At 42.8% G+C, this 16,998-nt stretch overlaps 1 protein-coding gene across 2 annotated transcripts in view; it reads left to right on the top strand.

The window, feature by feature from the left end:
- The first annotated feature begins 495 nt into the window (after nucleotides 1–495).
- Nucleotides 496–16,998, top strand: part of cnnm2b (cyclin and CBS domain divalent metal cation transport mediator 2b) — a 40,380-nt gene continuing 23,877 nt past the window's right edge. For both annotated transcript variants that reach the window (XM_019889021.1, XM_019889020.1), the window contains exon 1: nucleotides 496–2,166. In XM_019889021.1, coding sequence (XP_019744580.1) covers nucleotides 663–2,166 — 1,504 coding nt within the window. In that variant the 5' untranslated portion in view covers nucleotides 496–662. The remainder of the gene's footprint in view (nucleotides 2,167–16,998) is intronic.

Below are 16,998 nucleotides of genomic sequence, written 5' to 3'. Positions count from 1 at the left end.
TACACCCTGAACTGGTTGCCAGCCGATCTTTGTGCATACAACATGTTATTCACATACTTTTCCTACAAGAGTCATCTCACCTAAAACATGACAGACTTTACCCATATTGTTATGAGTTATTCTGCAGTAATCGAGTCATCATAGCAGCATGCAATTGGTGAATCAACATACTCAATCATAATCAAGGAATTTTAAGAGTAATTTTCGTGTTGTTTACCTTGACAAGAGAAAATCAGAAAAGCACGTGGACATTGGAAAAATGTGTTTTGTATATGTTTTGTGTGTGTGTTGTAACTATGCTGACTAGGTATTTATCTCCTAAACTTGAATAATACCGTTTGTCCCCAAAGTCACGAGTGGGTCTTGTCCATTTCTTAACATGAGGTGCACTTGTTTTGGAATTGGATTCGTCACTGTGGCAGCGGGCGCCCCGCCCCTGGCCTGGAGCCTTCTTCTGATTGGCCCCCAACGCCGTCCGTCTAGAGGGGAAATCAGAGCAGGCACGAGTTAGCCAGTTACCCTGGGCTGGCGAGGGACCACTGTCGTACACGTAGTGGGAAAGAAGAGGTCCTGATGCGCGAGTCAACGCAGCCCTCGGCGGAGATGAAGGCGGACTCTGACTGGTTCTGATTTTTCAAAGTCATTTTCATTCAGCAGGTTGCATGCCAACGGTTGTCATGATGGCAGAGCCCCTATCCCCAGCACCCACCGCTGCAAAAATGGCGTCAGTGGACCGGGTCCGCGCGTTGACGTTAATTTTCTTGACTGTCACTGGTTGTTTTGTCACCTCGACAAGTGGCAAGGAAGGGTCCGAGGAGACCGTCATCAGTGGCCTCCGTCTGGAGGACACGGACGACATTTCCTTCATGGATAAAGGCTACTTGCGGGTGAGTGAGCGCTCTCGGATCAAATTAAGAGTGTACGGGCAGAACATCAACAACGAGACCTGGTCCAAGATTGCCTTCACGGAGCACGAGAGGAGCCGGGCGGGGGTGAGCCTTGACAGCTCCTCGGGGGATAACCACAGCCAAGAGGACTTGTCCGGCTTGCATCCCTGCGGCATCAGGACTTCAGATATCATTATTTTACCAAACATTGTTGTGAACCGAAAGACATCGGGAATAGTTGAGATCGAGGTCAAACCTCTGCGAAAGACGGAGAGGAGCAAAGCGTATTACCTTTGTATCGCCACCTCCACACCTGCCGCGGCTGGAATGCACGACCCGTGGACGGAGAACACCTGGATTTACCACGACGGCGAAGACACCAGGGTGATCGTCGTGGAGGAGAAAAAGTTTTTGCTGCCTTTCTGGCTCCAGGTCATCTTCATCTCAATGCTGCTTTGTCTGTCTGGTATGTTCAGCGGCTTGAACCTTGGGCTCATGGCTCTGGACCCCATGGAACTCCAGATAGTTCAGAATTGTGGCACGGAAAGGGAGAAAAACTACGCCAAAAAGATCGAACCTGTCAGGAGCCAAGGGAATTATTTGCTTTGCTCGCTTCTGCTCGGTAATGTGTTGGTGAATACAACGCTGACCATTCTGCTGGACGATATCGCCGGTTCAGGATTGATAGCTGTGGTCATGTCCACCATTGGAATAGTCATCTTTGGGGAAATCGTGCCACAGGCCATATGCTCCAGACACGGCCTGGCCGTTGGTGCCAATACCATTTTCCTGACCAAATTCTTCATGTTACTCACCTTCCCCGCTTCCTACCCGGTGAGCAAGCTGCTCGACTACCTGCTGGGGCAGGAGATCGGAACCGTGTACAACCGGGAGAAGCTTCTGGAGATGCTGCGCGTCACGGATCCTTACAATGACCTGGTCAAGGAAGAGCTCAACATCATCCAGGGTGCCCTGGAGTTGAGGACTAAGACCGTGGAAGTTGTGATGACGCCTCTTCGAGATTGCTTCATGATACCCTGGGATGCCACCCTTGACTTCAACACCATGTCCGAAATCATGAAGAGCGGATACACACGCATTCCGGTCTTCGAGGGTGAGAGGTCCAACATAGTAGACCTTCTCTTTGTCAAGGACCTGGCCTTTGTTGACCCGGATGATTGCACGCCACTCAAAACCATCACAAAGTTTTATAGCCACCCGTTGCACTTTGTCTTCAATGACACCAAGCTGGATGCAATGCTGGAAGAGTTTAAGAAAGGTGAGTTTGTTTGACACTCCCCCCTCCTCATATTGTAGCTTGTGTTATGGCGAGTGTCTTTTGCCTTGTCCCACTCCCTTGAGCCCCGCACACGGCACTAATGCCAAAAGACGAACACACTGCATTTTCAACATAATCCCTATTGACCCTCACATATTGACCTTTCACCTCTCTTCCTCTTGAATGAGCCTGGAAGTGATGGTGAAAAGTCAAGTGTGTGTAAATCTGAGAGTCGCAGGGATGAAGAGGAGAGAGGCAGAGAATTGCTGAGGTGAAAGGGGGCACATTTCCACCCCCTGCCCTTCTTTTTTCGGCCTTGCAAAGCATTGTTGCAGCTGCGTCATTAACGAGCCGCAGTTCTTGCCACAGGTTCATCGCTCGTTGCCTGTGCAGGCGAGGTGTCCTGATTTTCCTCCATCACTTCCACTCAGGGTTAATGTTTGCAAAATGTGTCTTTGTTTCAGCTGCTGCCCTCCATCCTTTCATGTCATTCTCATTCAGACATTTTAGCTATGCCCCTCTCCGCCCTCCCTTTCACCCTCTCGCTCTCTCCCGCTCCGATTTGTGAATGCATTAGGACACGTGGGAATGGTGTAACTGTGAGACTTAAGGTTATCAGGTGGGGGCATCTTGTTTGAGAACCTGCTTAAATCCCTCTCGCTTACTCGCCTTTAAAGTGATGGTGGTGATAACTTCTTTTGTCCAGCCGTGGAATGCAGTCATGTGGGTAATGAATAACAGCCTCTAACACCCTCAAGCCCCCCTCGCGTGTTGTGTGTATGCGCATGATGTTTGAGAAAGATTTTTGCCTCACACACAGTTTACCTGAAGTTTTGCACATCACTGCCCGTCAACCACCAACCTCACTAATTGCGCCCAACTTATGACTGGCAGCCTGCGAGGGTATTCTCCAGGTTTGCATATATGTTTGAGCACAACTTTAGAGTCACTTACACAGACATTTACAATTACCAAAATGATCGATTACGTTAATTCTAGCGTCGAATCAGACTGGGTTATTGTTTCTAATGATTTGGTTCCCTCATTTGGCTACATTGACACAGATTCATTTCAGCTGTCCAACTTGCGACAGTTGAATTTGTGAAGTCCTTCCAAACTTGTCATTGTATTTTAATGTTTGATATAAAACATCCCAAAAACACTTAAGATGCATTGTGAGTTCATTGGAATATTCACTTGTCTTTAAGAGGATTAATTGGGGTGGAAAACAGAGCAAATCATTGAGCTCCATTACCAGAATGGAGGTGTAGCTCTCCTTGCCAAATTAGCATTACGTAATACGCTAGCAGGGGGGTGTTTTCATCATTACTGTTTATTTGCTAGTGGAAGCATGAAACATACCGAAGCTTTTGAGCTGATTTTACAAGAAAAACAAACAGAACATATTTATACTGTAACTTTGTCAGTAGCGTATCCCCATGTTCGGCTGTGTTATCATTGCTGTCCGCTATGGATGTTGGAGCAAATATCGTTACACTTTTTAAGAGACTGGAACCGAATTTCACACAGCCCTTGTTGTATTTGTCCGTTGACATTATTCATTTATGTGCGCGTTTCACCTAACAGCCCCGAATGTGGCACTGTACTGTCTACTGTAGTTCTGGTTTTGATACTCTGTATAGCGGCCGGAGCACAGCGTTATCACGACTGGAGCAGCACCGGAGGGAATTTGCCTCCAGCCCCTTGCGGAGGTCATAAGCAACTGTTGAAGGGAGGGCTGCGGGGTCAAAGTTTCTTGTTAATCTGGCTCTGTTCACAGCACACACTCAGTTCAAAGTGCCTTGTAATGTAAGTCATTTCTTATTTATTTCTAGACTTTCACAGTCATCTGTTATTGCTCGGAAAAGTGAAAGACCTGCAATGTCACACCCTTGATCGTTTCAGTTGTCGAAAATCTTGTGTTGAGTCCGTTGGGGTAGCCTTTGTGTGTGTCATATTTTGCAAAATATTCATGATGACTCTATTTGATGGTCTCACAATAGATATAGTTTAACAGTCCAACACAATTATTATGAAATTAGGGCGGGAGTAGATAGCCAACTTTTTCCTCATTTGATATTCTTTCTGGATTGGCAAGATACATAATTATATTCAAAATAAGTGCTGGTATTGAAGTCGGACCTTAACATCCCATCTTCCAGGCCACAGCTGACAGGAAGCATTAACAAGCTATACAAATGCAGATGTGTATTTATAAAAACTGAATTGGCATACAATTGTGCAAGCATGAATAAAATGTACTTGATCATTCTTTCCAGTAAATAATTATTGAAGTGATCGCAAATAAGAGCATCAGGTTATGAAGTGGTATAATCTAATTATGATTACCGGTACGATGCGATGACTAAAAAAAGGCTTGGATTTAAAAAAAAAACGTTCAGAACCGCAATTGTCCGAGGTCTAACCAAATTTGTGCTACGAAACTGCTGTTGCTTTTAACTCCGTTATCTAACACTCGTTTTGAATAATAATCAGTATGTTTTATTGATGCACCCGGTGCAACAATGTAGCGCTTGTTTAAAAGCAAATAAACAAATGTAAAAGATCATTTTTTTTATGATTGAAAAGTTCCTTGTACAGTCCTAACTGTGTATCAAAGCCTGTCGCAGGGGTTTCATTTCGAGTTAATAAATTGAGACCGACACCCTTGTGGAAATTTCTGACCCTTTCACTAATTGCGCTTTCTCACTGCGCCTGCCACAATTACTGGCATCCAGCGGTTACTCGCTCAGCTCAAGCTTTGCTCCCTAATGAGAGGGTCACTTTGGGACCAAATCAAGTAGCAGAGTAAGAAACAGGAATTTATCAGAGCCTCTCTCCCCTCACTTGCCTCTCCATGGCTTGCGGCATTTATGATATTCCTGGAAGTCAATGTAATTCACTCACTGGCATGCGCTGGGGCCAACCTGTAAGTGATGAAGGATCTTTTGAAGATCTTAGATCAGGTATCGCACACCTTATTGGCTCCTCTGCACTGAATGAACCCCTGTGCCCCTGGGTAAGGCAAGACACCTGCCTAACTTGAATTTGGGGAGAGACTTGCCCCTAAAAAAGGGTGGTGGGGGCAGGGGCTTCCTCAATTCACATCAGTCAATAGAAGATAGACATCACAAGGTGTCAGAAACAAACAAAAAATGGTTAGTGTAGATGTTATGATAAGCCTCTTGGTCCAATGACTCATGTTTTCATCAAAATTATCCAGAATTAATGAATTCCAAATTGGTTTGCGTATCTGAGCTGTCTGACTATCTGGTGCCTTAGCGGAGGTATTGGTCGTTCGATTAGCTTCATGAGTTGATGGGCTGCTGCTCACCGATTAGAATAAAAATCAGTCACTGAATGTTCAATTCAGTGATTAATGTTCAGGCAGTGATGCGTAAACCTGCATGCAGCCTGCAATGTTTGGGAGGAAGGCCTTCTGTGAAAAAGCCTGCATGTGGCCTAGCATGTCTTGATCCAGATCCCTGATTGCTGCAATATAGGCCAATCTATGCTTAGTTCAGATCCAACGGCCTTCACAGACTCTTTGCTGCATGTTTCGCCCTGTTGAAATACTAACAGTAATGCTGTGATTTGATCCAAATTGTGTTATTCCTTCTTGGTGTTTGTACGGCGAGCATCTTACTGGAAAGTGAGTCAGAGCTTTTGCCTGGTACCCTGTGGAGCTTATGTTGCAACAAGTGTTGGGATTGACTGACATCATTATCGGTAAAACCGCTTAATCCTTTCTGATGAGGGACACCCCCTTTAAAATCCAGACTTCTTCTGCCAATCAAGAACAACATCTAGGAATGACCAAAATCTGTTCCAGGATGCTGGATGGCTCGGAAAAAATGAGAAAGAGAACCTTTGTCAGCATCAAACAGTACAGCAACGCAAAACCTTCACTAACTGTAGAGACATTTTTCAGTCATATTTTAACATTAATGATCCTAAAAGTCAGTCACTGTTGAAATGAAGTTTATTTATTTGAGCGAGGTGACCCGGAAGAACTTGGAGGATACGATTGTTCAAATTCTTAGCTAATGTGCCCGGATTCAACCTTTAAGCCACCTTCAGCAAAGGTTACTCTTGCCCAACCTTTACGAAAGGATATCACAGACAATTCTTTACGGCAGCAACATTTAAAGCAACAGCACACCGACATAGTTGACAGACTGCCCGAAGACGCTCAAATTACACGCTCAAGACTTCTGCAAGACTGAGACTTAACATCAGCATTGCAATACCCGCTGCCGCAAGATGACTTCAGTGAGGAAAAGTGGAGTCCAATTAATTTGAAACAGTGCTGTCCTTTCCTATGTTGGGAAGGACGCACCTTTTCATCTCTTCTTGATGTGATGACATATTCCAACAAAGGTGGCATAAAGGTTCGGAGATGGCACTTTCCAAAGAGGCCCCTGGATTTGGAAAAATAACTGGAGCGTGCAGAGTGGCTGCCATCATGAAGTGGGATTCCCTCAATGGTCCCGATGCTCCACTTCTTTTATTTCTAGACCTGAGCACACCTACCTTTAAAAATTGTACATTTTTAAGCAATGTTCGTGTTTAATGTTCAGACATTGTGGCCACAATGCAAAAAAAATCGATATGCATTTAAAATGTTTCTTCTGGAAACAATTCTGAATTTTACAGAAATAATGAGTTGAGAAACGGACACCAGTTAAGTGCATGAGACCCACATCTATCCAGTTTTACTATTAAATGGATTATGTTTTGAAATGAATAAACATATCATGTTGTATATGTATATATGGGCAGCCGGTGGTCGACTGGTTAGCGCTTCAGCCTCAGAGTGCAGAGGTGCAGGTTTCAATTCCGGCTCCGGCCTTCCTGTGTGTAGTTTGCATGTTCTCCCCGTGCCTGGGTGGGTTTTTTCCAGGTACTCCAGTTTCTTCCAAAACAATCATTTCCTGTTTAGTGTGTGTGTGGAGCATTATTTTTAATTTTCTCTTCAGACACTTATTAAATTGGCTGCTTTGTAGCCATTCAAATTTGGATTTGCTCCGCTTTAAAGCGATTCCAGCGAGACCACTGGGAAGTGTGCTTATTTTGATCTTTGACGATCGATTAATTAAGTTCGCCTAACATCATCCACATGCTTGCTTTTTAGATGTTTGTTTATTCCGACCACGCTGCCATGAAAGACAGGTTTGCAGAATATTTTTGGTGAAATGCCCCCAAACCTTCAGCCTTTGTTGGCAACATAGCCCACGCCATGAAACTGAATAACCCACACTGCAACTGTTTACATCACGGATGACACAGATTACCACTACGCATGTGCGTCGCGTACAGGGATCTAGCCAGTGGGGCAGACGATGCAGTTTTGTGAGAAAAACCTTGCGGGAATTAAAGAAATACACAAATAAACAACTTGTCGACTGTTAATTCATAAATCATCGACGAATCGTGGTAGACTAGTTTCAATCTTTGGATTGGTGGCAGTTTGTCTATCTTGGAATTTTTCTTTTTCTCCCATTTAGTTGTGGGCTTCCACTGGTGCAGAAGACAGAAATATTGAAAAAATAAACACAGTAAACTGGTGGGGGGGGGGGCACAGAATAATAACCAGCTGTTTTTTTCTCTTTTTATTTCAACAAATTAAAAAAAAAAGATATCCGTTTGGCAGTGGGTGAATTTAGTGACTGGTTTGACCTTTTGGGCTTCCTTGGCCAAGTTTGTTGTGTTCAAAGGCTGGCTTTTGAATTAGCCTACATTCTTCAGATTCTGGTTCAAAATGGAGTGGCCTTGTCAGACCCGATTAGTACAACAGGAGGAGTGTGAATCAAATCGCAGAGCATTACCAAAGCCAGTCTGATCGGCCATTATGACTGCTCTCAACATGGATCACCCCTCTCCTGCAACTCATCCACGTCCACTAAAACATTTGGGCAACGTTTGGATAGTTAGTGGGTACTTACATGCCAAATCACCCAGCGGCTTTAAACAAGCTCATTTTGATATGAATGAAACTTGCTTTACTTGTTGATAGTGATGGCACAACACAAAATTTGACATTTTAGGGGTTTGTGAGCTACAACCCGCCGAACATTTTCGGCAAAAAGTTTGGGTACTGACAGGTCTTGAATGATTTGAAAAGGATTAAAATCATGTATTGAGGATCAAAGATTAATGCTTACATGTCAGCTTCTGTCATTGTATAAAACTAAACAAAGGTGAAAGATTCCAGCAATTTCTTTGTTCTAATGTCTTTTTGTAATGTCCTTGTGCTCCCTTGAGATGGGGGTTACCCCTCGGATTTCTTGGGAATGACTCAGAGTGCTGGGACATGGTTAACTCTTGAGATCTGTTGGAGGTTCGAAATTTCATTCAATTTCCTTCTCAAACGAATCAAAGCAGACATAAATTGGAACAATGAAATAACAAGTACAAGAACTTGCCTGAAGACAGCTGGGATAGGCTCCAGCACCCCCCGCAACCCTTGTGAGGATAAAGTGGATCGGAAAATGGGTGGAGTACACCAAGTTTAATTCGAATGAAAACCTGCTTGGTAAAATTTTTTGGGGAGTGATTTGGTACGGAATTACACACATGTCAACATGTGCAAAATTGTTTCTTAACAATTTTCATCCAAAAAACATGTGCAAATCATGCAATAGTTAAATTCATATACCTGTACTTATTACACACAATATACACAGCATGTTACAATGAATTTATTTTCCTTCTCTGGTGAGAAGATATGACGAAAGCACGTATAATCAGATGAAAATTTTCAAAAATATTATGAAATTGGTGCTTTTGTGAAACTGATAAATGTAAACCTGTACAGAGTCTACAAAGTGCATTGTCGCCATCCAGAGAGCTTGCATCAACCGTCATATCATCTGTCCAACCATCCATCCATATATATTCACATCTGCACTGTTTGGTCTACTTTCAACGAACATTGGTTCGTCTCCCAAACTGGTCCGGCCCTTTTTATGCAGGTGTGAATACACACAAAAGAATCCTGGTGTGGACCAAACAACCGGACTGAGCCCCATTTTTTTTTTTAGATTGTCTCGGTGCACTTCCAAACAGACTCGTGCGGTTCATTAAAGGTCTGAATACAAACCACTGCTGATCCACACCAAGTGCAGGATATCAAGTCAAGTACAACTTTATTGTCAAATGATATGTGTGACGTTTAGGGCTTAACAAGCTACCGTAGCCCGGCATAGTAGGAAATATGCGCCGCTGCCAGCATCATGTTGTGCGTCTGCACGCAGAGCAAATGCTCCTGCGGGTCACTGCACGCATTCGCCAATGCTGTTCCAGGATTTAGAAACATAGCGTCGCAAAACCTGCATTAAATGATCTGCTCTTGACACTCAAAATTATTTTGCAGCTCTCATAGCAGCACAAATATGCAGAGCAAAAATGGAGCATGTGGGAATTGCTTGTCTTCTTCCACTAACGGGTGTATGTGCCACCCTCGTCATTTCTGTCCACTGGGAGCACCAATCGTCTCATGCTTCAATATGTTCACAGAATATAGTTCTCTTGCAAAAAGCAAAGAATGAATGTCAACCGCACTAAATGAAAAAAATAAAGGACTTTTCTCGTGTGAATATACTCTTAAGCACTTGATATGATGAAAAAGAGTTGTAGTTTGAACAGCTTGTGAGTCCTTTTAATGAAGTGAAGCCACACAGGGAGATGTGTCCTGGGACATGGCTGTACTCAGCACTTTTATTGAGGTTTGTGGATGCAGAATCCTCCACAGTAAGAGCCTCAATCTGCTCATTACCACCTAGCGTTTCTCTGAGCAGGAGAGGGGTGGAGAGGACATAAGAGACTTGGCAGTTCGAGAGGCCAAAATTCTGATGTCAGGGTGAGGCAAGGTGAGAGGCTAATTGCATGCTAGGTTTAACCGAATACGGGAGTGTCGAGCTAATTCTTCAGTCTTAAGATTTATACATTTCTACAGAGGTAGCTGCTCTAAATTCAACAGGTAGGAACTTCTTCTTCTTCTTCTTCTTCTTCTAAGCTTCTTTTCCTTTTTCATTTGAGGCATTTTACTTTGAAACATATGTGGCAAATTCTAGCAAATGGGTGTTAACGCGCTTTGTGACACAAATGCCACCATGAAGGTTGGATTACAATGTCTAACATGAATTAGTGTATATTCCAGACTATAAGAAGCTACTTTTCCCCACTTGTCGAACCCTGCCTGTTAACTGTAGTCACGTGAAGGTCTTCGAGACTTTTCAGTTATTCCGGGCTATCCAAATAATTTTGATTTGGCTTGACATGGTATATTTCTGAATTTTTACTGACGGGCTTCAAGCCGTCAAGAGAATTACCCCTAGTCTCGTCACATTTGACCAATGAAAATACTGATCACGTCATACTGAGCCAATGAAACTGTCCAAGTCCGCTCTCATACTGAATATTCATACACCATTTGCGGTTGGAGTGGCGCACACGGGCTGTGAGACAAAAAACGGAAGTGTTGTTTGCGTAGCGGTACATGGCTGTTTTGGCAGTACAGTGATCCCTCGCTACAGAGGTTTTGTTTATTGCGGGTTCAGTGCATCGCGGGTTTTTTCAAACAAATAAATGAATAAATTATTTATTTTTTTAAAATATACATGGAGTACAGTACTGTATATGTTGCTCTATGTGACTTGCTGTTGTTTTGCAGCTTCTCGCGGACCGTTTGCGGACTTAAAAAAAAAAAAAAATTCCCTGTTTATGTTAATTGGACGCTACCTCGCGGATTTTCGTTTATCGCGGGTGGTTTTGGTCCCCATTAACCGCGATAAACAAGGGATTACTGTATATGCTACATAGTTGAGCAAAAATAAGCATCTTGATTTGAGTTAAATGAGCAATAAGGAACAAGTGCCATAAACACAGACATCTCTGCACTGCAACCCCCCATCTGTGTTGTTTGTTTGGCGACCGACTCCCCCTATTGCTAGTAATTGATGACAGGACAGCAAGTCTGGCCATGGAGCGACATCCCCTCACAGACTTATTATACAGTATAAGTCCGTGCATCAAACAAACTGGTTTCCAAATGCTGCACTGTTGTGTGGTGAAGCTTGTCAGAGAATTGGCCTCGTGTGACAACGAGAGAGATGAAGAGATGTTTTGGGATGCTGCTGTGTAACTAGAGTCATTCGTTATTGTTTGGTGAAGGAAAAAAAAGGTGTCTAGCGGTGTTTAAAAATCCATCTGTGTGAGCTCTTTCTTTGCTAATATACCATGTTATAACGTGGAGACCCGTGGCTATTACTATGAATACAAGTGTGTTTTTACGGCTAAATTTAGCTGTGGCGGCTTTTAATTGGGTATGTTTTGTAGTCCCGAAATTACGGTACTTATTTTCCAAATTCTTCGACTGACTGTTAATGTTATAATGACAAGGACATGATGTCAACAGTTTTTCATTATTTTTTTTCCCCTCGTGCCAGAAAAAGTGTTCTACAGTGGGAAAAACCCCAATTAATAATCACCCTAAATGTCAGATTTAAAAGAAGAAGGTGCTCTTTTCATTCCATTTGCCATGTTGGTGCTGTTTGGTCAACTGCAGCCTCCGTCCGTGCAACGTGAAACGCATGCAAAGCGCCCCTCACTGGCCAGGAAGTGAACAGATTCACAGTATTTGCTGAATCGCGGGGTTAAGTATCGCAATTGAGATCCATCTCTATCTGTGTGGAATGATCACATTTGTCTTTTTTGTGTTTTTCCAAAGCAAGCAAAAACAATAGCCATGTGAAGATTGAAGCATTTGTAATTGGTACAAATTTCTGTTAAAAGTAGATGATGATCTGACAAAGGTGCAAGGGTTGGGGGGGGGGGTGCAGTGTTCTGTATGAACGCTAATGCGATACCTTAACTAAGTTTGCATCTAACTTTTCTTAAAAATAAGGCCTGTTTGAGGTAAGCCTTGAAGAGGGGCCGAAAAGCCTCCAGTCTGTGCCGCACACTCAGAGAGGCACAGTCACTTGCTAGTTCAGCAAGTCCCATCCCCCTCCTTTCACATTCCCCCACTCCCTCCACCCTCCATATTGTCCTCTTGCCTATTTCCCCCTGTGTTATAAATTACAAACGACACAAACCTCCAGGCCTAATGCCCTGCCATGGATGCGTTCCAAGCCGGACTTTGCGGAGAGCCAAGACGCTGGCTTCATTGATAACACCGGGCAGCACCGTCCGTCTCTCCACTTGCTGGCAGGAGAAAAGCTTTAGACAGGCTCTCTCCAATCCCGAAAGACACCAGTGCTGTCTACTTTTTTTAACTATCAATGAGTTAACAATGATACATTTCAGTACAGTGATCCCTTGACTTCCTTACTGTGTCATGACCAACCGTTTTACTCAAATTACTCATATATGATGTTTTCCCATTGAAATGTTTTGAAAAGCAATTCATTCATTACCTCGCCCCCCCCAAAAAAAAAACTCTCCCCCCAAAACATTACTTATTTCTTTAAAAAAAAAAATGTCTTGGATTAAAAAAAACATACTGCAAGCGAATGTAACAATCAATGTTTTATACATTGTAATTATGATACAGACTGTAGTATTTGTGTGTTTGATGTGTGCCCTGAAGGGGCGTGGCCTAGTGAGTGATGTGTCAGGAGTTACAGTCAGAGCCTGAATTGTGGCCAAGCAATTCCTTGCGAGTGTTTTCATTTCGTATTTGTGCATTGTAGACTCCGGAAAATCCTGAAGGAGAACTTCCAACAATCAGTGTGAGCCCTCAAACTCAAGAACTCTTGGATCATGAAGCAGGACGATTTGAAACATATCAGCAAGTCCACCTCTGAATGGCAAAATATATATATTTATATGTAGTTTTTTTTTTTTTTTTTTAAGGTAATGAATGTGATTTTTAAAGTGTAGTGATTCATCAAGTTTTAGACACAGAAATTTGGTCAGACTTGTGTTCTTGTCTGTCTATCAATTTCAGTATGTATGTGTTTGGCGTACTCTTGTTTTTGGTACGAGCAAATGATGTTTTGGGGGGGTTTTGTTAGTTTTTTTGCACCTTCAAGGTGAGTTTTAATACATTTGTCAATTTCACAAAAGGTCTTTGGTTATTATTTGGTTAACTTCAAACGGGCTCTTGTCGGCCAAAATGAAGCACGTGTCAAACAACTTTGTGGAGCACTTTTGAATAGATAAGACCAGAGATGATGGAAACTTTACCCTATTTTGCCGGTCCGTCCTCTGTGCTCCGTCCGTGACCTGGGTACCCCTTCGTCATCGTCCCTCCATCCTTATTCTTATCTACTAATCATCCACCGTCCTCGTCCTTTTAAAGCGCTTCTATCCCAGTCCGAACCCACTTACCCCCACCTCTGAAAAAAAAAGCGTCCGCGCATGACGCCGTGGGAGAGAGGCATGGGGGCAGGCAATTAATACCCTACAGACGAGACAGCATTTACTTTGCTTCATACATTCTCGTAGCACTGCTGGATGGTGCCTTTTGCAACAACCACAAGCAAGTAGACATAGACAACATTTACATTACATATACAAAAACGCCTTCTTAAGTACGTTGAGGCCGCAGCCGTATTGGATGTTGCAAAGTGAAGCAAATTGTGAATATGCTTCCTCCTTGGAGACGTATCATCAAGCAAATAACTCACTGGATTAATACGAAATTATTGCTTTTGATTGTATCATGTTATTCTACCTCAGTAATCTAATCTAGTCAGTAATTTAATCTAATATTAAAGCCACATACAATATGGCGAATGGGCTGACATATTGCTTTGTGTAGCGGAAAATGTTGACCCGGATGGTCAACATTTTCCGCTACAGAATTGAAAACTAAAAGGAAAAGAATATTTATATTCATTTTAGATATCCAAAGAGATTATGGCTCCCATGGAATCTTGTATTAAATGGTTCTTTAATACAAGACACTAATGTAATAAATCCTTTCTCGCTTGCCGTACAGTGATGCAACATGACAGGCTCAACCCGTAATGTCGGAATCTAAACATTGCCTAATTTGCCAAAACTGTGATCGATAGTCACCTAAATTTATGTTGACAACTTAATGCAATGATCACCCAAGTATTAGGGATTTTAGTTCAATGCTATGCTTCTAATGCCATAGTGCTGCTGCTTCCTAATTAGGATGTTAAAATTGAAGGTAAGTCCCAAAAAATGACAACTCCTGAGCAGTTGCGGTGCGAAGATGGTTTTGCAGGTGGGCATTTGGTGAATTCACTGATGGCTGATGTGAGGATTTAAGACTGCTCTTCAGTAAGCGTTAGCGGGTGCCTTTTCAGATGGGCATGCATAGCACTTGTGGTTCTATTATATTTTAGGATACAAGGCCTCCGTTGTCAGCCCGCGGAGAAATGAGCTGATGTGTGCGCCACAAAGAGCACAAGATTGCTGATACGCGGACATCCCATTAATGTAAAAATGACAAAAATGGACATACCTGTTTTTTACAGAACAGAGAAGTATGGTTTATTCATATAGCACATTTCAAATGAGTACGTTCTTATTTATTTCCAATGTACATTGTCTTTGGGAAAGTTCCCCCCACCAACATGGCTGTCATGTGGGCACGTCGCTTAGCCAAGCTGCTACAAAGGAGACAAGTTTATTTGTGGAGCACAATTCAAGGAGGTGACTCAAAGTGTTTTATCTGTTTTGATTTTGATAAAATCTATGCTGTCATCAACCAGGTCAGCATTGCAAATCTCTGTTGCCTTACTTGGATGGATAAGGGTTAAATCAGTATGCCCTCCAAAAAAAAAAAACTCCACACAGGAAGGCTGGGGCCGGGAATCGAACCCTGCACTTCTGCACTGTGTGGCGGTCGTGTTCACCAGCCGACTCCTGTGCCACCTGAACTAGTTTATTTTAGAATTTGTGAACTGAACTTTGATCTAGTTCGTGCAACAAAAAAAAAAATTGAAAATAGCCCATTGTGAATTTAAGAAACAAAAGCTGTTGATTGTAGGAAAACACTTGGTCATTCGTGACATGTCTTGTTTTCTCTTTTGTATTCATATATGCTCTTTAACCAAGCAAAATTATAGTTTATCCGAATATTCAATTGCTCGTTAGAATTTTCAGCTGGACACGAAATACAAAAATATTCTATAACTTCAGGCTCTACATTCACCTCCCCCGTTGTATTGTCATATTTTTGTTGTTTAATGCAACCCTTGTTTTAGGTATATGGGCTTAACCTGTGGAAAGCCCCTAACCCAAAAATATACAAAGTTGCACATAAACATTTTGGTATTGTTTTCAGATGAGCACCAGATTTTTTTTCTGACCGACCAACCTCATGAATGAACGTAAAGATTTACAGCGCATCTGGGCAAACTAGGGCCACTGTTCCACTTCTGGCCTGTCCACAACGTACCTTGCCTCTTGCCCACAGAGAGTTGGGGTGGGCTCAACCACGCTTGTGACCCTCTTGAGGATAAGTCATCCTACAATGATGAATGAACAAAGAATTGCACAGCAGGAGTGCTCACTCTGTCACTTAGGTTTGGCGACCCTGTTGCTGCCTGTACGGACAGTAAATGTTGTTTCTGTCTGCCATAGAACATCTCACAAGAACATATTTGTAAGCCTATTTATGCAGAGTTGAATACCTTGCTTTTCAGGAATGGGGATTTTGAGCGGGGGAGACTCGAGGTAAACGTGAGGCTGAAGCTGTGAACCTTTCATAGCCTACAACTTGGCACTAAGCCGTGGTTAAAGTGCGTATGTTTGTGAGGAGCAGTCATGTGTGATCCTATAAGCCACCACTTTTGCACATCTGGGGCTGTCTAGCTGGGCTGACGCAGAATACATGCTGAGTATTGCAGCACACAGGCAGGCGCTTTACACACATCAAGTTCAGGGGGCACTTTCAGTATCACCCATTCAGGAAACCTACGCTGTCCGGTTAAAGTGTTAAATGTCTCTACTTCTTATTTCCCAGATATTCGAATGAATAAAAGTACACCCTGAAGTGGTTGACCCTCACCCCCTTTGGTGTTCTAAAATATTGGTAAGGCTGAATGGGTTAGCCTGCATACTTCATGATAGCTAACTGCAGAGTCCATAACTATTAGCTAGAGCAAGCATTGGCTGGTTGATGACGTTTATTACAGTTTCAATTGTTAATTAATGTCAATATTATATTGCTTTGGTGTGCTCTGTTCCTTTAAGAGCGAGAGAGCAAGTAAGTGAGAAAGAGAGGGTGTGAGCAACTGTGTAGTTCACCTGACCAACAGAAGATGGTACCGCACCCAGACTCTGTCTACTCACTCCTATAATCAGAGATTAAAGTCCTCCGGATTTTCCCGGAATTCCGGGTTTTTCAAATTTTTATGAAAATTTCTCCGGAGAATTGAGGAAAATTTGCATAATCCGGATATTTGTTGACAACATTGAACGAAGACGCGTTTGAGTTCGTTGTATTGCTTTCTCGAGCGTAGCCATATTGAGGTACTAACACTAGTAACAGTAAAGAGATTTTTGTTTGTGTAATAACGACAGAAGACATGATGGCGTTTGACTAATGGTTTAGTAGAACGAATGGCAACTCGCAACAACAGTAGCAAGCGTCATTTTGCCTCTTGGGTTATACCATCTCAACTAGAACGTGGGGGATAGTCCCCAAACAATTTTCGTCTCTTTATAAACACACCCGCTAAACCCCAGTGGAAAGAATAAAAGAGGCCGTCAACAAGACAGTTGTCGTAAAATATATATTTGGCCAAAAAGGGAAAAACACAGATTGGCAGAAAATCGTGTCCGTCCGACTTAGTGTCGTCTCGGCTAACTTAGCTTAGCTGTTGTCGTGTGTGACGTCATTTGCGT

Source organism: Hippocampus comes, unplaced genomic scaffold (genome assembly GCF_001891065.2).
Source record: "Hippocampus comes isolate QL1 unplaced genomic scaffold, H_comes_QL1_v1.1 scaffold86, whole genome shotgun sequence".
Classification (NCBI taxonomy): domain Eukaryota; kingdom Metazoa; phylum Chordata; class Actinopteri; order Syngnathiformes; family Syngnathidae; genus Hippocampus; species Hippocampus comes.
This window is presented reverse-complemented; position numbering and strand designations above follow the sequence as displayed.